The following is a 22804-nucleotide window of genomic DNA, read 5'->3' as shown; positions in this document are numbered from 1 at the left end:
TCTTTGAAATATTTATTGGAATAAAACTAAAACGGGATTGAAAGTAATTAGACGTTTAAAAGCTGCTGTATCTGTTCTCATCTGGATTACAAATTCATTGAAAACATTCAATGTATTTAACTTGTAAGGTGCCAAACATACTATACATATATCAACGATTAACACATTTCATTTTCAAAGCCTAACATTGTACCGTAGCATGAACTGGGGAAAGTGAATCCTTAATTATAACATATTTACTCCAAAAAAGTGTTCATTTTTAATTCGACTGCATATTTGTACCATTAAATTATTTGCAAATAAATTCACTGAAGGACAAGGATAACAAGAAAAGGAGTTTTCCATAGGTATCACAATGGCTACAAAAATGATAGAGTAGTTATTGCAGTTTTCTATCATTTATTATGCAAATAGACTAATTATGGTCATAATCTTTCAAATAAAAGTTTCGACTGATTAATGTAATAATCCAAAAACTGAGAATAGTACTGACAGAGACAGATGTTAGGTTGTATTTTTGATCCAGTGTGAACTCCCCCATCCCTTGGGTTTCGTGCTGTCGTAAAACCCACGTGTCCTTTTACAAGGCTGCTAGTGATCTGAGGGCGAGCGAGAAGGGGGGAGCTCGGATATCGTACTTCAGACTTGGAGCTTGGATACAGAACACAGCATATCCCATAAACAAAAGGATTATGGTTTAAGAGTCTGGAATATACAATCTGTAACCACTGTAAGTGACGAAGCTAAGACCTATCTGCGTAAACTGGGTAAGTGTATTGATGTGCTGGAAGTCCAAGATCTGAAAAGATTTAAAATGAGTTTTGTGCGCATAAAGCGTTCAAAAGTATAGAAAAGAGGGATGCTCTCAGCTGTAATCCGCGTTGTATCGACATACAGTACAAAGTGCATCATTCCATTACATCCGAGGGGTATTAATACAACCAAGGCGTGGTTATGAGAGCAATTATGAAACATTTAAGTAAGTTCCGTAAGTCAGATTTCGTCTGAATTTTCCTTCATTGTGTTTCAACAATGATACAGCTGTATTATTTCGGTAATTGTGGTAGAACTAAACACGAAGAACTTTTTATTAGGATGCTCTCATTTTATTAATATTTTATTTTTAAACCCCTTTGTTGTTGAAGTTGTTTTGTGTATGACTTTTTGATGTTGGTTTTGCTCTCTGTACAGATCCCAATTGATTTTCAGAGAAACAAAAGTCATAAACATCAATAGAAAAAACTTACTGTTGTGTCTTACAGCCACCCTTGGAGATGCTGAAACCCGGTGAGCCCAGCGGATCTGCTTTCTTGAAGGTGGACCCAGCTTACATTCAGCACTGGCAACAGCTGTTCCCACAAAGCCAGCCGAAGAGCGGAGCCCATAACCAGATTCAGCCGCCCGAAAGAGCAGATATTTCGGCAGAGAGCCTCCGTCAGCGTCCGACCTCCATCTCCTCCACCTCATCGTCATCCGCTTCAACCCCATCTTCCTCCTCCTCAACCTCTTCAATCTCTTCGCTAGCAGGTCTAACACAGTTGTCTGTGCCCCAGATTGCACTTTTTGGACACTCGCAATGCTCCGAAATCCACACCCCGGGAATCACCGCTCAAGCCAAAGACCTTTGCTTGTCATCCAACTGTAAAAATGACACAAGACCAAAGTTTAAATTTACTTCTGAGGAGTTAGACTATTACCTCTATGGACAGCAGAGAATGGAAATAATCCCCTTGAACAATCACACCAGCGATCCCAATAATCGTACGTATACAGTAGTTCGCAGAGGAAAAGTTACTTGTGAATACTGTATATTATAGATTCCACTGTGAACCGTCTTATTTGAATTAGCACTCCTTTCTGATTTAATTGAACTTAAAAACTTTTGTAACATTTTAGAAGGAAACTCCTTGCTGAAAGTTTCATATTAAATAATCTTGTACAAGAAGTCACGAATACCTTTTAAAATACAGTACAAATATGACACATGCATTGACCACATAGGCCTGTTAAACTTTCGTGATTTCAAATAGCCTTTCTATTCATAACTAGTCAAGTTTGATAAGAAAAAAGTTTAAACCTAATAAGCAATAATTTTGTCATTGGACTTGGATAGCTTGTAAAACTTATGTAGATAAAAGACTGTGCGGCTCGTAATGCAGTTATTGGATGTTACTAGGTCGGCACTGTCTTTCCTTATTATTTAAATGTTAACTTTACCAGTATTAAATGACTAGAACATTTCTATAATTTTCCCAAAACACTTGCATTTATTGCGGTGTTTGACGTTATGTTTACACTTTTCAGCCCAGAAAAGTGATGGGAGGGCGATATTGTCCAGAATTTCTGGATTTGCCTTAGGCGTTTTACAATACAGTGAATTTAATTTCAGTTCAGGAGTTCAGAGTGGATGACCTTCTTTAAAAGTATTACCTTTTAAACCACTTGAGGTTTTTTCTTGTCACATTAACTAAGGGTAGCCCAAACCTGTACTAAGTAAATGATATAGGACAGAAAGTTGCTTGAGTGTTGGTCTAAGTGCCAATGAGAATATTTTCGCAGTTGTTGTTCTGGCCTATGTTATGAAGGCTATCAATTCTTACCTGATCCCATGAAAGACAACGTTTTCGTTTAAAAATCGTCCACGTTTCCAAGCATTAAACAGAAGGCTCGAAGATTTTATTTAAATTAAATGGTGAATTAAAAGAATAATGTTTTATTATGGTTCAAAACCTTCTTATTAAGGTTTAATTAAGACTTATTGCTATCTTTCAATAGGTTGTTACCTATTGCACTACGTTTTGAATAGTTTGACTCCAAATTGAAATCTGAAAGATCGCTTACGGGAGAATAATTAGTAGGTTTTGCGTTATTTTGACTAGCAGTATAAATCTGCTATCTGATAACAAAATACCCTAGGTATAAAATTAAAAATGTTCTAGTTTAAAACAAGAATGTTGTCTCTTGACAGTTCCAAAGTTGAATTAAAAAGACGGTTATTCAAGCGGTCAGTTCTAATCAATATCTCAGAGAAGATTCCGAACTCTACAACAATTGCAACATCCTGAAAATATGTTAAAATAATAATATTTACTGTTAATATAAATACCTACTTAATAATGTTCACTAATAACCTTAATGCAGGCCGCATGATTAGATAATTTTACCACAATCATCTTCGGTGCAAATCCGTGTATTGTATGTTCGGAGTGTGTCTGTTTACGTGAAGGTTGAGGCTTAGATTTACAGCTTTTTACCTTTTCTTTTCTACTTCAATAAAATATACCGGTACTTGAAGCCGTATATATAAGGTATAACCCTATATATTAAAGTGAGGTTTGAAAAGGTGGTGACTGTTTATTTAAGGCGATAAAATGGTCCATCAGCAGTAATCTCCATCGATATGTGCCACAAGGAGATGAAGGATGAGGGGACAAGCCACAATTAATTGCCGTATAGTTTTGTAGAGGAGAGTGGAGTGAGTGTGGATCAGGAATCGATCTTCTCCACCGGCCGCTATTCATCATCCCAACATGGTATATGGAGGTCTCCGGGGGACGGTGGGACTGCTTTATCTACACACAATATTCTCTTACCCATATTTCAAACAAATCTGAGTCATTTACAATACAGCCAAAGTATATTAGATGGTTGCAACACCATCATATATATATAATATATATAGGTCTATATACTGTAAATAGAGTATGATCCAATACGTTCCTAAATACATAATTGGTTGATATGGCAATTATAAGGTTTTCACATAAATTGTGTACAAAGCAAATACCGTGCAGTGCACATATATGATATAGATAACTTTATATTACAATTACTGTTCCCTAGAACAATCTGGCGATCTCAAATGCGGGCTTTACTTTTATATTATTAACGGTGTTTAGCACATTGTTTAATAATCATGTACATTGGTAACACGATGAAGTTGTTATTCTTTTATGGACTATAGTTAAAAGTTAGATGGAGAGGACACTTTTACGTGATCTTAGTGTCCAATTTGAAGAGTTTACTGTGTTTTCTATTCACGTTATTAACCAGTTCAGGTACGGTTTAAAAAACGGATTGTACTTTTAATTAGTGTTATCCTTCAAAAGGCGCTTTATGTATAGAATGTACAATTACAATTGATGAGAGGGCATAAGCGGCTTTTTCTTTGTCTTTAATAAGGTGTAGTAAGGTACTGTACCTACTGTAGTCACGAACAACAGCTACAAATATCAAAAATGAATTAAGAGGAACATTGATAAAATCAGTGTGAAAAATGAGGATTAGTCATTCTACCTTAACAGTGTTTCTAAAGGCGACTAAATAAAGAATTGAAAGAAAGTAAAAATGTTCCTTAATCGCGCGCTTGAGACAAATAGTCTAGTTTTTGTTACCTATGAACACCCTTAAAACAAAGGAAAAGACAAAGATAAAAATAACAGGGAATATCTCTGAAAGTAGACAACAGCGAAAATAGTTACATAAATACAATAGTACATGCGCTATGTACAGACACTTCTTTTTCGTGTGGTCCGGTTTTTTAGTTGCCGTAGGTAGGAAACTTTTAGCCATGTTTTGCGAAAGTGTATAATTAACTAATTGGTTTACGTGAACGTTCATAAGCATTACTAAGCCACATGAACTACAACCGTAAGAATATAAAACCTGTAAGGCATATATGTATAGGCCTACTGTATGTATGATCGGTATTTATTCGTCTTTTATTATACATTTTTCTTGTCTTGTACAGACAGCTTTACAGTCTTTATAGAGAAAAGCCCATCGAGGTCAAGACATCACATCTGATCCAGCGCCTTCTGACAATTATGATGCTGGAAAGAGGAGAAAATGTTGTTCTAATAATAATCAAAAGAGTAATACATATCTTTTGATAAAATCTGTAGATAAATTGGTCAAAATTACAAAAATGATTTTCCTAAATTTTAAGTATCCATGAAGTATTGTTAACAGATTAATTACCACATTTCGCCTAAATTTCAAACATTGCTAGACTGTTACACTTTTAAATAAAGTAAACAAAATAAAGGGACGTATTTCATTATATGTTAATTATGTTAACTGTACTTCGACATTTTTGGCTTAGATTTTTGCTACCCAAGAATTCTCTATAAAAGACGATTCGTGTGAAGAACGCTATGTACTGTAGATCTAAATTCAGATCAGATCAGAAACTAAATTCACGTGTGTTCGGAATAACACGAATTTTATGTTAATTATCTAGTCACTCGTAATTTGAAAATTAATTTTACTTCAAAGCTTCTAATGTTTAAAAAGAGGTCGTATTATTTATTTCTTGTTTAAGATACCTTTATGACTTTTATTTTAATTTACTTATGTTTAGCTTTTACAATACATGGAAATTAAACTTTGTGCATCATGTTCTTATCTGCCAATGGGTGAATCTATTGAATGCAATGATTAGGCTACATAAAATTGTGTTCATATATATTTATATATATATAACTTTGTAAAGTTTCGTTTAAATGAGATTACAGGTCTAATTAGAACTTTCGTTTTAAAAACCTGAAAAATTCTGTATTGTATGTCTATTAAATTAAATCCACATAAAAAAAGGTTGATGGAAGGCATATAAATGCACTTTAACATTCCAGTGAAAACACAAGATACTGTATAAATGACATGAATTACTGCACTGTGAAATGAATAGTTATGCAGTTAAAAGTGTACGACGAAACGTGTTTTACAGGTCATCATTTGGCTGGACTGATTAACAAAACGTGAATCCTTGTGTATTTAAAAAGACAGTAAATTGTAAAGAAGTTGCACAGGACTTTGATATTACCGTTGAAGAAAGCACGTGTATACTATATCAACTTTGTCACTTAGTTTTTGCTTACATTATATATATTTTGTGTCGTGGACTATATTAGAGTATTATACATATATTCAATGCATCGCTGCTTGAAACTGACGTAGTTCCTTGTTTGCTGTCCCAGGCTGTGACATGTGTGCAGACAACCGGAATGGTGAGTGCCCCATGCACGGCCCCCTTCATTCTCTACGCCGGCTGGTAGGAACCAGCAGCGCTGTAGCGGCTGTAGCCCCTCCAGAGATTCCCGAGTGGCTGCGTGACCTACCTAGAGAGGTGTGTCTCTGCACCAGTACTGTGCCGGGACTCGGTTATGGCATCTGTGCAGCACAAAGGATCCCCCAGGGCACCTGGATTGGGCCTTTTCAAGGAGTTCCTCTTCTCCTGGACAAGATACAGACTGGGACATTGAGGAACACACGTCACCTGTGGGAGGTAAAGTCTGTTAAATGCATTGCTCTTGCGAAACGGAATGAGAAGTTCTAATTTAATTTAGTCTTGCCTAATTTAGAGCAGCATTGTCTTCATTCTTATTTGAAGATGTAACGTAGGTGAAACAAAATATCCATTATGCATTAACTACCTTGAAAAACTGTTTTGTGAGGCGTGATTCTTTCATTAACATTTATCCATTCTGTTCACGGGAAGTTGTGTTTCTGTGTGATTTCAAAGTGAGTAAAAAAACTGTGTTCCTTTGCAACAAGTTCAGTGCAAATTATATAGAAAATGCACTTTGGTAATCCTTGTTGAGCATAAAGCACATGGCCTCCTCTATAGCCCTATATTGGAAAGACCAATTTAAAGAAGCTGCATCCGAGTCTCCTGCTTCAGAGAACACCCCTTATTGCTTCAAGATAAATTCAGATTACAAGGGTATAATGATACAGTGTTTATTAGAGACTTTAAAGATATTTATTTCTTTAAACACTTATTCTTTCATGGAAAACTAAGATCTACTGTGTTAGGGAGTTATATCATAAAATCAAAGTTTAATTTTTAACACATCTACCTCAGAAATAGTGTAGGTACTGTAAGAGGAATACAGTTAGTTAGGCAGTGGTGGTTTTATCTTAAATACTGTACTATGGAACATTCCTTTTTTGGTAAATTCAATCATGGAAGTCTTTATAACATTTTCGTCTTTTTCTTTTCCCAGTGGGCAAACTGCCCACTCCATAATAAATTAAGCAAATCTGTAGTTTGACAGCTGGGAAAACCAGACTTGGTGCACTTTATTTTATTTTATTTCATAAGTAAAAAAACTAATTCAATAATCTCTAATTAACTAATAATACTGTTTTAAGCTAATTTACATTATATTAGAAAAAGCATTAAAAGTTTAAAATGTAACAAAGTAAGATTTTGTAATGAGAGAAATTATTCTGAAGGATATGGCACTAAAAGAACAATATCTATTTCTAAAATAATTCCTTTAATTTCTTACACTTTTCTTGAGTTCCCATATCATTTCCCATTTATTACAGTTCCACACCATATGTAGAAGTCTGCTTGACATTGGTGCTGCATGCGATCCATAGCCTTCTCTGTGCGGCATCTCCAGGTCTATCTGAGGCTTTTCCATTACCTCACATCCTGCCCCTACACCTGTGGGTGTTCATGGGAAATGATAAAGTGTCCGTGCCACAGGCCAGGATAATTCTTTTTATATGGCATAAGCCAGCATAGAGGTGACATGTTTAGCATTGGTTCACTGACTCGGAAAGCTACATAATTAGTCATTTAAGTTATTTCATGGCCCATTTCGCCCCAGATCCTAGGGTTTATTGTGTAAGAAAGCATCTGCACAATTCTATTTTTTTTAAGTATCACTGTTAACCATATGCTTTTGAGGGGAACAATAAATTTCCTCTTTAATAGAAAAAGGTGATACAAAATCTGGAAATGTTCAAATTTAAGTAATGGTGAGCGATCACTCTACTAACTTTGTAAAGAAAACAGAGACTTTCTTGGTATTTAAGTGCTGCAATTGATATCAAGATAATTTTCTCATTTAATGTGTCTGGCAATAAAGGCCTGAAAAAATATTCTTACCATGCCTTGAACCAAAATATTATCTCTGTTATTAATGAACTGCTGATCTCTGGGGATAAATTCATCTTGATTCTTAGTGTTTCCTTTTATTCTGCTTAACATCACATTGTAATAGGCCCAGCTTGTAGGAATGCACACAGTGTGCATTAATGGCAATTGATCTCAGGCGTTTGAATATTGTAAATGGCATACAGAAAGACGTGTATAGGAAAATGGAAAACTAGACAATATTAAAAATTGGATGGTCACACATCCATCTTAGTGTATATTGTCTTTCAGACTTAATCCTTTCCCCTTTGCCTTGCTATACTACTTATCATTCTGATTCTAGTGATAGTCAAAGTCAGCGCACATGGCCTAAGATTTCACACAGAAGCTGTCAAGTGTTGTAGCTTCTCTTAAAGTTCAGCTGCATGGAACCACTGACAGAAACACTGATCCTTAGAATTCTCTGCTGAGTTTTCTTTCACTTTAGATTTCAGTTCAGTGAAACTGTTAACAAATATACCTGTGCTTTGAATTCCTCACTGATAAATCACTGACAAGTGTAACTATCTGCAGGTCTCCCCTCAGAAAAATTGCTGACAATTATACAAATACTGATACTTCTGCTCTGAGAAATGGCTAACATGTACTGCATGTTTGCCTGTGTCATTTTGCCAGAGACATCTGGGTCTTGGCAGCTGTTCACACAAAGAGAAAAACATCAATTTATATACAGTAACAAGGCAAATCTTTCTGGTATATTCCATTTTTATCACATATTGCAGATGAATTGATCAATGTTTAAAATCAAGAAGGTGCTGCTGGGTTTTTTTCAAGAAAGATTGCCACTAATTAATCTTCACTTTCATTCTACTATACTGTATAAGCTACTGTAGGTTACTAATTGTATACATGGTAAAAGGAACAATTGTTGTTTGTAGTTCATGACTAACATTTCACATACAGTATGTGTTCAGAACCAAGAACTAACAAATACTAACTAAAACATTCTTCTCATTAGGAAATATTGGTGATAATAGCTTTAACTCAGATGTCTAGGTCAGTGACAATGATTTGATTTATCTGGACATTACATCTATTAATCGAGCCAGTAAATTTGAATATTAAATATGTTCTACTGTACTGTTAATATGATATAATGGATAATGCTGAGTACTTGTAAGAGTATAAGAAACTCAACAGATATGCTTTTTTGACAATTGGATTTACTTTATAATAACATTTTACTAAGAAAGGAGATAAAGTAGAGCTACCAATTTTGACCCTATGCAGTTGGTCTAATGCTACATTAGTGTGAATGGGAAATTGCTAAGAGTGCTGTGAAATAGAGCACAGCTCAAGCTTTTTGTGCAGCTCAATTTTTTCCCCCATAAACGTTATTAATGATAGAGATTTATTTGTGTTAGATAATGGAAGTAATTTGCTATAAAAAGTATTATTTAAATATATTTGTCAGAAAGGAATGCAAGTTATATAATATAATAGTGACAAGAGGACATGGGCATGCAAAAGTATATACTTAGTCTGCCATTAGCAACAAACACTTCAAGATGCCTTATCAACCCTAAGGGTCACTTTTGTCTCGATCCCCCTGATAATGGCAGCACAGGGGGATACAGTTATGTTCATGACACGGTTCGATTAAAGTTAAATTTAAGTTTCTCAGACAATCCATCATCTACTTTTCTAGATTATTTGGCAGCGCTGTTTAATAGCATGTCATGTATTTGAAATGCAAGCAGAGCTTATTTGGCCCTGAAGTAAGCCTGAGCCCTGTGACATTTTCAGTCAGCTGCTTAAGGAGTACTGCCTTTGCAACATAGTTCTCTAAAAATGTGTGAGAGAATATTTGGTTTTGTAACTTTTTTGTATGTTTTTAGAATTGTTTTAGTGCTTTGTATGTACTGTTCTCCAAAGCATTAGGTTCACTAAATAATTTAAGCTACAATATAGTGACTGGATTCTACAGCCAGAGTACAGGTAATGTCTAGCCTGTTTTTAGTGTAAAAAGATAACACTAGTGCATAACACTAGTCTAGTGCATCTGACAGTTTTGTTTTCTCTCTAATAATTGTCCAAATATGAACGAAAAAAGTTTCACTCAATGAAAAATATGTGATGAATTTTCTTTTGTCTGCTCTGATTATTGTCTGCATATTTTATTCTTATTAGGTTGTGACATATTCTTATTAAGGTGACAGCATTAAAATGATGAATAGTGAATGTTAAGTTTCTTGAATTACATCCTTACTTTCACAGCACAACAGTATGTCTCACTTGCAAAGCACTAAATGAAACAGCTCTGTGCTTCATACTGTCTATGTGTGTGTGAATGAATGGAACCTTCTGTACAGGAAACAACAGTAAGAGTCTCGGCTTCTTTTAAATGTTTTTAGGATATACAACATCACCATTCTTAAGATGGCCTTAAAGATAAAACACATTAAGTAACATTCTGAAGTATTGTGCTTTGCGTCTGTACTGACACCCTGTGGCATTCCCTAATGGCATAACAGTTTCACACTTAAAGGTTTTGCGTAAACTTTGTGATTTGTTTCTTTGAATTAAATATTTTAAAACAATTTGGGTTTTTCCCCAACTGCAAATAGCTGCAGGCAAATACATTTAAGTCTATTAAATACTTTTTATAAGAGGTATCCTTACCAACAGTGTCTTTTATATGTCCAGATTTAGTCAAGACAATTTTAATAAAATTAATTAAAGAATCAGATACTTTCATCTTGGACTGTTTTGAATTGCTTTTATTCCTTATAACCCAATAGTGGTTATTTTCAATGGAGATTTGCTGAACGTTCCACACCAGTATGTCATCTGGTTTTAAGCTGTGGATAGTGGTAGTTCAACAGTACAGTATCTTTCAAAGGATCTGCTTGGAAAATAATTATCTGATACATTTAGAATGGCTACCATTATTTAGCCATGCCATTATTTGTCATTATTTTTTAGACTCATTTTGGACAAAACTTTTCAACCTTTTTTTATTCAACAATTTTTAAATAGGCTACTGTGTTTATATTCTGTATATTCCAAAAAAATTAGACACACACACATATGTTGCACAAAACAATACAACTGCAATAAAAATAAGCATTGTGCTATGAGGAAATCTTTGATACAGTACATTTTCAATGTAGGAACAATTTTCAATAACGAACAATTCCTTTGTTCATTATTCTCCCCATCACAATTGTTATATAAAATAAGAATACTCAATTTTTCTCAATTAAGAACCATGAGTTTTTCACATCAGGTCAAACTGCTATGAACTCTGCGACATACACACGGGAGAATAAGAGGGTATACAGTAGGTAACAGATATGCGTAATCTAGTAAATCTTTATTTACTTGTATTAACACTGTATTGTTTCTGGTTTTGCCTGTTCATTCCTAATCTTTTACTACATAGTTCACACTTCAAAAACATAAGGTTTCAAAATTGATCTTGTTTTCCTAGTTTTGTGAACTTAAATCAACTTAATCTTTAGGCAAACTCCCACACACTTTCAAACCATTCAACTCTTAACACCTCACAGGCCATACAGCTTTGTGCCAGAGATTCAGCGCCATTTGGAGAAAAGGCATGTCTCTCACCAACAGCACCACGTGCCGTCAAGCCTCCAGAAAGATGCAGGGGCTGTTGTGTTGCTGTGACCCAAGACAGTCCTTGTGAACTTATCCCACCCCATCCTCGGCTCAGTCAGTTGAGTGCTGCAGCTGGGGGAATCCTGGTCACAGCTGACCTGACCATATTATATTATGATGTAGTTATTCTATTCTGATGTATTATGGTTCCATCTGACACTTGCTGATGAAAATTTTAGGAACCCCAACTAAAGGCATGTCAGGGCTCTACAAGCATGTGGCATGTTTTCTATAAGGTGGTGAATTATTTTCAGCCAAGTCCCATTCCATTATTCCAGAAGACAGATGACTTTCGGTTGAGGCTGTGATAAGGGTAAAGGTGTGTGTGGTTGGCCTGCACATCTAACAAGTTCAACTAGTTTTCAATGAAGGTGGGATCTGGGAATTGTTCTGACCTGGGAAGGATATGGAACTCAGTTCCCTGCTTCTCAGTCCAATCATGCATTGCCATCTATTGAGCAAGCCTATTGTTTTTGTACTACAGCTTTCTAGTAGTTTGAAGGGGGAGCATGTGTGCACACGTGTACAGGAGAAAGAATAAATATGGAACAGAACAAAGCAGAATGTTAACTTCCAACTTAGAGCAAAAGGAATATGGACAATAAATTGTTGCAATAATATTTTCTATGATTCATAATGCTTTGAATATGGAGTGAATAGTTCTACTGATATACAAAGAAAAAAAGGTTTAATTCAAATAAGAACCGATAACATTTCGCAAAAGAGAATGTACCCAAGGGCATGTTTTGCTAGCGTTAAATTTCATATATTTCTCTGCAAAATATCCCCCTGGTAGCAGTAAGCAGCTATGCAAACTCTAGTAAATCTTCATACAGTATCACTGTATTGTCATTCGTTTTTGCCTGTTCAGTCCTAATCATCGGGTTCCAAAATTGAACTTGTCTCAGTAGTTTTGTGAACTTAATTGAAATTAATCTTTAGGGAAAGTGTTTGATAGGATAGTGAGACAGAAAAGTGCACTCAGTGTTTATAAAACAAGAATATATAACATATTTAGCAGTTATTCAAAATTGGCTACATTGTACAGTATTTTGAACACACATACATATATTATTTTCTTTTGCACACTGTGCTGTGATTTACAAATAAAATTTGGTTTCTAGTAGCCGATTTCTAAATAGCAACTTTCAATTGAAAACCCAGCTTGAACGTTTGTGTACTGTGCTTTCTTTTTTGCATCAGCTATCATACTGTGTAACTGATGCAGTAGCACGTATTTAGCATATCTAAGCTCTGTACCTCTGTCTGTGCCAACATTATTTGTACATCACTGCTAAGTGTTTCCTTAGATAAGTTACAGAATTCCATTATCCAAATTGTTACACGTGTGACAGAGGTTGACCTTTAGTCATGTCAATCCTTTTTGCGAAGGCCTAAAGGCTCCAGTCTAATGGCTCAAAGTCTGATTTACTCACTGTAATAAGGGCAGGGGGTCAAGCAATTGTCAGCCAGTCTGTACACACTCTCCTCTGAGCCTGGTCAGAGGCTGTTAACACACAGCTTTTCAAAGTGAATTTACAACCGCCATCAGTGACAGGGGCCAATCAGTACACCATAAATGTCAGTTTAGTGAGATTGAGCAGTAAGTAAAGCACTGACAGGACACTATTGGCTGGAATCAATTGCTGAAGGTTTGACTTAGAGTTGCAATCTCTCCAGTACCAGTAATAGGAAAAGTAAACATGAAGGCAAAAAATGCCTTGACGGTGATTTACATTTTCACTGGTGGTCTTATGTATTTAAGAGTGCTTTTGTGTAAAATAAAAAACCCTTAGATGAGGCTCTACTAGAATTTAGTGTTACCTCAGATATATTGAAATTTTAAATTATACATATTATTTTCCCTTTAAAAATGTGTTTAGTGTTTACTAATGCCACATGATTAAAGCAGCACTTAAATTAACAATAAACAAACATTAAGATACTGTATAAAGACAGTCAGACCATCTGTCCATCACCAGTACGTGTAAAACACATAATATTTTGACATGGCTCACCTGTTATTCTTTTTAAATCATGCTACCCTTGTACTTTTACATGTTCTATCATTTTAAAACAAAGGAGTATTTTGTGCTTTTTTAAAATAATTCAATAACATTTGCTTGATTGATTCAAAAAGAAAACAAAAGCATGCTGTCCTTGGCTATTATGTTTTTAAATGGAAATAAAGAAAAAGTAATAACCATAAATAATAACCAGCATTGTAAATACCAGAGTCTGGCCATGTGTTTGCTAAGTCTGGATTAAAAATAACTGAGTCTACTGTGTTGAGTTCAGGATAGAGAACTGTGGCGGCACAATAAACAGTACAACACTCATTTTAAAGGCCCATCCAAAATCTCTGTGAGGTAAATGTCCTGGCGATTGTGTGAGTGTCCTTACCTCATAATGATAAAAAGCTGAATTCCAAGGCCCGTTTTACTGTTTCTCCACCAGTGACGGAGAATAAGATAAATAATTATTCAGTTTCTTACACACATGAAGAATAAACAGTATGGTCAAATTTGTTGTTTTTTTTCTGTTTGGTGACACATTATATGCTTCTTTGAGAGATCTCTACCAAGTTTAATGTTTCTCAATGTGTTTGTTGCCTTGCTTTGTGACTAAGAATTGTTGCATTTGTTGCAGTTTATGTCTGACATAACTGTTTATGTTTAACTACACAGTAAATGAAATCTAAGAATGGTTACAGTGGAGGGCCTGAGGCAATATTTTTTAGGAAATTACATCATTTGTTCTTTCATTTGAACAGTGTTTAGAAGATGCATTTATAAATATTTCCACATTAAATAAGTGCATGATATATGGCAGTGCTGTTTATTATCTTTCACTTTGGCACTTTTATTTAAAAAAACATCTTGCCTTACATGAACTGCTCAACATTCATATTACTTAATGAATAGTATTGAACTCTTCTTGTGATAAAATTTAGCAATACAAAGCACATTTTCCTTTCTGGTTTATATTACATAAAATGTACAAGAAAGTCCTATTACTCAAGGCCATGTTGCATATTATAAAAGTAAATAATTGTGAATAATAATATTTTAGTATTCATAAAAAATAAATACATATAATATATACTTGCATATATTTCAAAGTGACTAAAGTGGGTTTACAGACTACCAGCTGCTTTTATTGGTTCTTTTTGTATTGTCCACCAAAGCACAAAACACATGTACTTGCTTTCATTCTGTAGCAGTTTCTGATAAAGAACGCAGTCTGCTGTATTGGTGAACTGTTTCCTCAGAGAAAGCAGTAAACTGGGTGCATTGTTCACTGGGGCACCGGGATTGCTGCGTAGAGCTCATCACTGTGTGTTTAACACTAATTTTAGCTGGCTGCTTTTAAACGATGAACAGAGCTTCATTGATTACTGATGTGGTCTCATCAGCTAGAGGAACGAGCTCCCACCTTAAAGGTTTGCAGTTCTTTCCCCCTCGATTAAACTAAGGAATGCGTGCTGTGTAAAATTCAGTTTTCTTTGAGGACTCTGGGCATGAGGACTCACCGCATGAGTGTACGTCACTGTTCATATAAATTAGCTTTGATAATGTTTTTTTTAACTTCTGTGATTTGTTCATTGTTACGTTTAAACATGTAAATACTATATATATTCAGTATGTGTATGAAGGAGACATAGAATTTAATATGTGCAAATCAAGGCAGCTATGGAAAACAGTTGTGTTTGTGTGCTCTTCAGCCAGGAGAATTCTCCTATTAGTGAAACTTCTTTAAAAAGTTAAAAACTTTATGACTTTATTTAAAAATTCTACTTTGTAACACCTAGACTATTTAGATAGTTTAGACTATTCTAGACTATTAGTTTAGCTGACTATTCAAAATAGTCAAATGCAACTTTATTAACTCCGTCTTAGGTCATTTCTCTAAGAAAGAAATTAAACTCACTCTATCATGCACAGTGCTAAAAAAGTGATCCTGTCAAGATGTTTGGTGGTAATACATAGATATACTGTATTTTTAAAGGTTGAAAAGTGATTTTTTGAATGGGAAAGGCTGTTTTGATTATAGAAAATTCTGTTTTGCTTTCATAATTTAATATTGTAATTGATTAATATGTACTGTTTGAATGTATAAAGCTGGGTGAAGCTTAAGTGTTTCTTGCTTTTGTCTTTTTTATATAAACAATCTATATTATATATCATTATTTAATTTAAGTTTTACCTGATGCTCAGGACCAGTGAAGTACAATGGCTCAGGCTTCACCTAGGCCCTTTAAGAACAAAAGAAAGTACTCTGACAGAGGTCTGCGCTTTCTATAATACTTCCTGTCTTCTGAAGCTGCATGTTACACCACGTTGTACAGTTGCATTGGTTTACTAAGAAAATCCATCTTAGATCAGCAAATTAACTTCGAATTTAGACTTTAGCAGCATTTGAACCAGGTTTTCAGGATGACTAGGCTGGGGGAAATATTTACCCACCCTTCCTACTTTCTGTGATAATATTCCTTGTTTTTAAAATCATAGTTTAGATTAGGATTTGTAATTTCATGGAATGATATAAAACCGGAACTGAGGTGAATTCATAACAGCATGTAGTGATCTTAAAGAAAATAGTCTGTGCATAATTTGTACAAAGCATTTGGTGATTATAAAGCAGCCACTGCTGAATGCATGTGAGAAAATCATATCTGAATGGGAGATTTGATAACTCCTTGTTCACGTATGTTTACTAAAATTGTTGGTTCCAAGTTTGAGATGCTAAAACATTTTTGTTTAAAAAATAGTGGCACATTATGAACTGGTACCATAATCCTTCAACGTTCCTGCTACCCATTTTTTTTTCTTAGGAAAATGTTTGCATTAGGTTTCATAACTAAGTTTAACATGTGCTAAAGAAATGTGACTTTTTTTAGAAGTCTAATGTTATTGGTTTTGCCAGGTCTGGTGTCCACTGAGTATTTTTTGGCTCCTTGACCTTTAACTTTATTTCAGGTCGGCCACCCATATCATTCTATACAATGACAGCCAGGACAACAACTCATTTAGCTTTTAGGACATCAGCAGTAAGTGTAAGAATCCATTAAAATGCTGTATGCAAGGATTTATAAATTAGGCAATTTCCTTGATTATTGCAATCATTTACAAAATTGATTGTCTCAGCATGCTATAGACAGATTTCAGCATTGGCAATTGACAGCGTTCACCTCTTGTAATATACACAGTCTCTCCTCAATAAAGTTGGATGCCATTATACAAAAGGTTGTTTAGCATTTGCAGACATCTCAAGGTCAGATATGCTTTGAAATTAATAATAAAAAAGGCAGCTCTATTGATATTTAGGGCTAGTGAGGGGTAAGCCTCTCTGAGTAGTCAGTTGGAAAGGCTTTTTTTCAGCTCAGCTATAATTTGCTTCCAGATGACTAGAAGATTTGTTTTAGCCCACACTTTGTCTTCTCTTTGTGATCTGTATTGAAAGGTAAATAATTTCCGCAAATCACAATGGTAAATATTTATTTGATTAAGGATGCCGAGTCAATAGAGTGCTTTGTTGGTAGGTTTCAAAGCACTTACAAGCAAATAGACAGAAAGTATCCTGATTTTGTTAATTAATGGTAAAACTAATGAAAGCGGTGGTAACAAGCCAGAGTCTTTGGCTTTATTTAAGTGTGACTATGGTGTCCTTGTGATACAATGAACTCCAGCAGTAAGCCAAAAGTCAATTGCTTAAAGCATGACTGGAGACATATTATATCAGCATACTGTATACTGTATTAAATACACAAATTTAGAGAAGCATAATATCAAACAATGTTTATATCTCAGAATTGCAGGACATTCTTTTATATGGGACAAAATGTGCAATGTGCAAATTAATATTAGAAAACTTCATTGAAGCATTAATTGCAACCAAGAATCATTTTTATAAAGACAAAGTTTAACATCATACATGTCTAAGCCCAACAAGGTTTTATATCCAGAATAAGGAGTTTCCTCTTTAGAACCTGACACTATTTATAAAATGTATTTTATTGAATGTTGCTTGTAACAGTTGATCTATAAAATTCCTATACCTCTGCTTTTATTTTTATTTTAAGACCTACACCCCAGATTGGTTAATTTATCTGATATGTACAATCTCTCTAGAAATACAAGGTCGTGCATTTGTTTATGTGTTGACAGAATGGTGTTTCAAAGGTGGTGTTTGCAACAAAGGTGGTGTTTTCAGCCTTTTCTTTTAGCTGCAGAAAAAAGTAAATGACTTTTATAGAGCATTAGCAGTGTTTTGCTCAGGGCAATCCATTTTGTAGATTATATTGTTGCAATAGTTATCAGTCAAAATGTGTTTCTGGAATGCTTTGCAATATATTACAGCTTTAGCAGGAAAGCACCTAGCAATGACAAAATGATTCCTGGAGGCATTTTTACCAAATTGTCTTGTCCATTTCTGCGGTGAGTGCCTCAGTAACCCATTGACCTTCCACAAATGATCAGTAATTAAATTAGCACAGCTCTCTTTTTTTAGATAATGTATTCCTTCCTTTCTCTTTACAATTTGTTTTTTACAGATAATAAAGTAATTTTTTTTTGTGTTGCTTCCTACTAAAAGCTGTTCAGTTCAGAGTTACAGTTTATATTCATATACCTTTTCTTCCTTTCTTTTTTCTTCTGATCGTCTAAACATGGTGATATGTGATCTAGAAGGTTAATGAATGCACTAATCATTTGAGTACCTACACATAGAACTCTTTATATTTATTCATTTATTTCTAAATTAATTTTGCAGCAAACTAAGCCACAATTACCTTAAAATTTGGACAAAAATACCACACATAAGACTCAGCATAGATAAATCAATTTCTGGTTCCCTTATTTGTAGCCAACAGAATAGGTATTTCCATTAATTTAAGTCATTGGAGAAGGGATTGTTAGCATTTAAAAAATAATCATTTAAATTGCTTAAAATCTTTCTTATTATTATTCCACTTTGGAATTCTTGTGTGTTTTTCACTTCTTGGCTCATAGCTCTGAACCCTGTGACTTCACACAGGGAAAAATGAGGAAGAATAGGCAGATTCCTTCTTCCCATCCACCTCTGAGACTCTCATTTTATCACATCACACCCATACCTGTGGTTCAGAGCCAACTGCAGGAGAGAAGTGTTCTTCAATCTTTTTTGCTATTTTTATTTTTGAGGGAACCGGTATCTTTGCATAAATCTAAAATGTTTAATGTCAGTTTATTTTGTCTTTGGTATAGATCTGGGGTTCCCAGCTCTGGTTGCTGGGAACTGTTGTGTCTTCTGGTTTATGCTTCAGCCATGTACATAGTGACAGACAATTTATTTAATTCTTTTTTCTATATTTTTAAATTTGTTTTCAAATGTTAAAAGATTAAATGAGATTTCTACTTAATATTAACCCTGTGCAGCTTTCCGAATTTCAGAACTGACCTGGTGTGTTGCTGAAATGTAACCAATCTGACTGCTGCAGAAGGACAAATACTCATTTTGGGAGCATCTGATGTGTGGCGATGGTGAACTGGTGCTCGGGGGGCATAGCCAAGGCGAACAAGTCCAAGGCGAACAAGTCCCTGGAAGGAGTCCAGGGGGGAAATCAGGGGCGAAGTCCAAAAGTCAAAATCTGGGTGATCCAGTCGAGACAAAACAAGACAGAGTTAAAAGCTGGAATGGGATCCGGTACAGGGACAGGGAATGAAAACGGGATGATGAGGCCAGGCACTCCGAGCCCCAGACTCAGCTGGGTCAGGACGTCGATAATATGCCTATGCCCTCAAGCTGCGGACATAGGGCGACTTGATGGTAGGCGGGCCTCTGGGCGTCCGTCTTCCAATGCAGAGCCCAGAGTAGCGAGAGCGCCAGGCTTAAATAAGGAGGGGCAGGATTGGGGGCAGGTGCAGGTAGTTAGCACAATAAGAAAGAGCTGGAGAGCCCTTAAGGGGAGGGATAACAATGGTGACAGTTGGAAGCAATACAAATTGAAATAGGTTAAATTAGAATCTCAGGACTGGGTGCAAAAACAAAAACAAAAATCTAAACAAGCAAGCAGACCAGTTAAAGATATGGGTATGTTCTCCTAATGTATAGATCAGCTGGAAGAAAACCATCATAAACACAGTGTCCATGTTTTGATTGATGGTACAAAGGTCTTTAATAGACTTTTGATCTTGATCCTTCCTTCTATCCATTATCTGAAAGCTACTTATCTCTGGTAAGGTTGGCAGCAACCCAGAACCTTTTTTCTATAAGCATATGATCTACTGGGTATTATGCCCTCAATGGGATACCAACCCATTGCAGACACATTCACATATGGACAATTTATGAAGAAATTGGAGAACCCATGCAAACATGGAGAAAATTCCACACACAAGGTTCCCCAGTCCAGAATGTATCCCAGGATCCAAGAGCTGTGAGGCAGCATCATTAAACACCATGCCACCCAGATTTGTGAATATTAGTCAGACACTACACAGTGTTTTCATTAGAAATATTATGTCAAGGCATGCAAAAACAGACTGCTGTTTCCCCCTTATTAGGGCTCATCAGCTGTATCTTAACCAGTGAAAAAAGGCTTAAGGTGTTTTTAAAGAGCAAACAGTTGCTATGAATTCTACTTGTTCATAAACAAAACACTCTAATACTGCACAGTGTTTCTTGCAAGAATCATATCTATTTTTAACAGCTAATGAATATTAGCTCTCACCAGTTCATGTCACTGGAAAGCAAGACTGTTTAAATAGATTTCTAATTCTGCTTTGCATAAAGTCTCAAGTAGCAGCCATGTACAGCTGTTTCTCATTAGAAAGGTTACAAACAATAGGGGCTTATTACCACAGGTGCCAACTCTTTGGGTGTTGTGTGTAGTCAAGCTCCTCAAATATTTTTGATTATACCATGGTTAAACAGGGTGAATGTATTTTTACTTGGTTTGCATTTGGGAGATTGCCAAAGGAATGCCGAATCACAATGCTAAATAACTGTTATGTCTTATCCTGGACTCTGTAGTCAACTTATCTGACTGTTAGTTAATTAAGCTTCGGTTGATTTATTGTTTATCAATGAATCATAAGTAACTGACATCTGAGCAGATAAAGTGTCTGCACTAGACGGCAGCTGCCAAGAAGCCAACTTCACAGAAGCTGTACATTTCGGAAATGGATAAATTTGTAGTTTGGAAATCCAATCCTACAAAAAATATACAAACCTTAAAACAGTATCTGCCCTTAATTTGACTTCTGACAGTAACAGAAAGCGATCTTTTAATGAGTTACATTTTGGTGAGGGTGCCAACCGCAGCAAGTGAACAATTATGTGACTCATATTTAATGACAAGAAGCCGACAGTTTTTTGTTCAAATTAAGATGCCAGAGGAAGGGCTTAATAAAGATTTTCACAAAGGCAGAATCTACATTTATCAAGAATACATTTGACAGGTATCAGTATAGTTTCAAATACTATATACTGAATATTTTCACTCTTCACTATATAACTATACAGTTAATAGTTTCAAAAGTTAAATCTGACTGTCACCACTAAGCATTAACTTCAAAATAATGAATTCACAGAAAGTGCTTGTAATGATAAGTTAAAAGAAAAGATAAAAAACTAAATTTTCAGTAACGCATATTCAGGGAGATTCTTTCACTGAACATTGAAGATGCGAGCGAGGCATGAAGGAACACATATTTTACGGTTTATGTTTAACATTCTTACCATTAATAAAGCCTTCATTAATATAAATAAGTGCTTTATTTTTTTCTATTACTGTGCAAGTAAGACAAAGAAGTGCTTTGTTAATGTGAATCCATTTGAAGGTGAACACCCTGATGATTTTGAAAAGATAGTACCTGTGCCTATAGTACTGTATCACCATGGCATAGCTAACTTTGATCAATGAAACAGACATATATACAGTATGTGTCTCACAAGAATACTTTTCATGGTTATGTGGTAAATTAATATTAATTCTCGTATTTCATGGTATCTGCTTGCTTACAAAACACTAAAACCATAAAATATGTTCCTTCTAAGACACATACTTTACTGTATATGTCTGTACTTTGGTTACATATATTTCTTTAAAAACAACTGAAAATTAACTTTTGTCTGAAACACCCTGAAACAGATGATATTTTTATATATTTTAAAACTTGTGTACAACACAAAAACATTCTTTGCTTTTACAGTATTTCTCTATTTTGAACCTTTTCCTGTCGAAGTATCTAATTTGCTGTATTACCTTATGGTCTAGTTTTATAGCCTAAAATATTCACAGAAGGCTAGGTGGAGATCATCCAACTGGTTTCACATACGTCCTTTGTCGGATTTGAAAGTTAAGTACAAAGTTAAAGAGAATCCCTTTTTACCCACAGAGTTTAATGGATGAGTTTAATTCCAGTTTCTATCAAAATGTACAAGCGGTGAGACACAGATGTTTGATACAGAGTATGTAATGTTTGCTTATGAACATTTTTAATTAATATCATTGATTAAGGATGTCACTGCCTGTGAAGAATCATGTTTTATGGAGTGGTGTGGTAGATATATTGACAGTGGTTTCTTTATTTTATTAACACAGACTTGCCAATATTTTCTCTTTTTATTATTTTTTAACATTTGTTCTCAATTGTAAAATTTGTTCAAGACAGGGTCAAACAAAGTTTAAATGTCGTATGAAGAACTGAATCTATTTGCTTTGTAAAAATGATATATAAAAACTTCAGTAGGAGACATTACATGTTCAGACATACGATACCTTGCCATATTAATACCATATTTTATTCAATTAATCAAAAGGAGGCAACCACTTTAATTTACTTTTGTCAGGAACATTAAGTATACAGCCACAGCACCTGATAGTGTATAGATATAAAACAATATGAACATCATTAAAAGTATTAGTCTACAGTACCAGGAACTACAGTACTAGGAGGCTTCTGCCTTTAGGAGTATTTTTCTCTTTATAGACTTAGAAATGTGAAATGTGTACTTCTTTTTCTGAGAGAGATTCTGAGTATCAGCAATTTAACAAACATCTGTATCCATTACAAGGTACAGCAGAAATTGGCTTACAGTATATGTGTGAAACGTTTTCTATTTTATTTTTGTACAATTTGAGCTTTCATTGTTGAGCATTTAAGGAATTTAGTGTGGCTGCATTTTTGAAGGATTCTTAAAACATTTAGATTGTGCTTTATTGGTCAAAATTACTGTCTTCTCTTGTGT

At 34.9% G+C, this 22804-nt stretch overlaps 1 protein-coding gene and 1 long non-coding RNA gene across 5 annotated transcripts in view; one reads left to right on the top strand and one right to left on the bottom strand.

The window, feature by feature from the left end:
* LOC148673430 (uncharacterized) overlaps positions 1–22804 on the bottom strand; it is a 399373-nt gene that overhangs the window by 253890 nt on the left and 122679 nt on the right. The gene's annotated exons all lie outside the window — the stretch shown is intronic.
* prdm6 (PR domain containing 6) overlaps positions 1–22804 on the top strand; it is a 67855-nt gene that overhangs the window by 15118 nt on the left and 29933 nt on the right. For 2 of the 4 annotated variants that reach the window (XM_088629861.1, XM_088629864.1), the window contains exons 1-3: positions 600–767; positions 1263–1761; positions 5979–6286. In XM_088629861.1, the coding sequence (XP_088485987.1) occupies positions 1275–1761; positions 5979–6286 (795 nt within the window). In that variant the 5' untranslated portion in view covers positions 600–767; positions 1263–1274. Of the gene's footprint in view, positions 1–599; positions 768–1262; positions 1762–5978; positions 6287–22804 lie in introns of those variants that run through there. The other 2 variants (XM_088629865.1, XM_088629862.1) reach the window with 2 other exon arrangements.

This window comes from Lepisosteus platostomus, chromosome 4, assembly GCF_059453375.1.
Source record: "Lepisosteus platostomus isolate fLepPlt1 chromosome 4, fLepPlt1.hap1, whole genome shotgun sequence".
Taxonomy (NCBI): domain Eukaryota; kingdom Metazoa; phylum Chordata; class Actinopteri; order Semionotiformes; family Lepisosteidae; genus Lepisosteus; species Lepisosteus platostomus.
The sequence above is the reverse complement of the archived record's forward strand: the minus strand, read 5'-3'. Positions and strand labels throughout refer to the sequence as shown.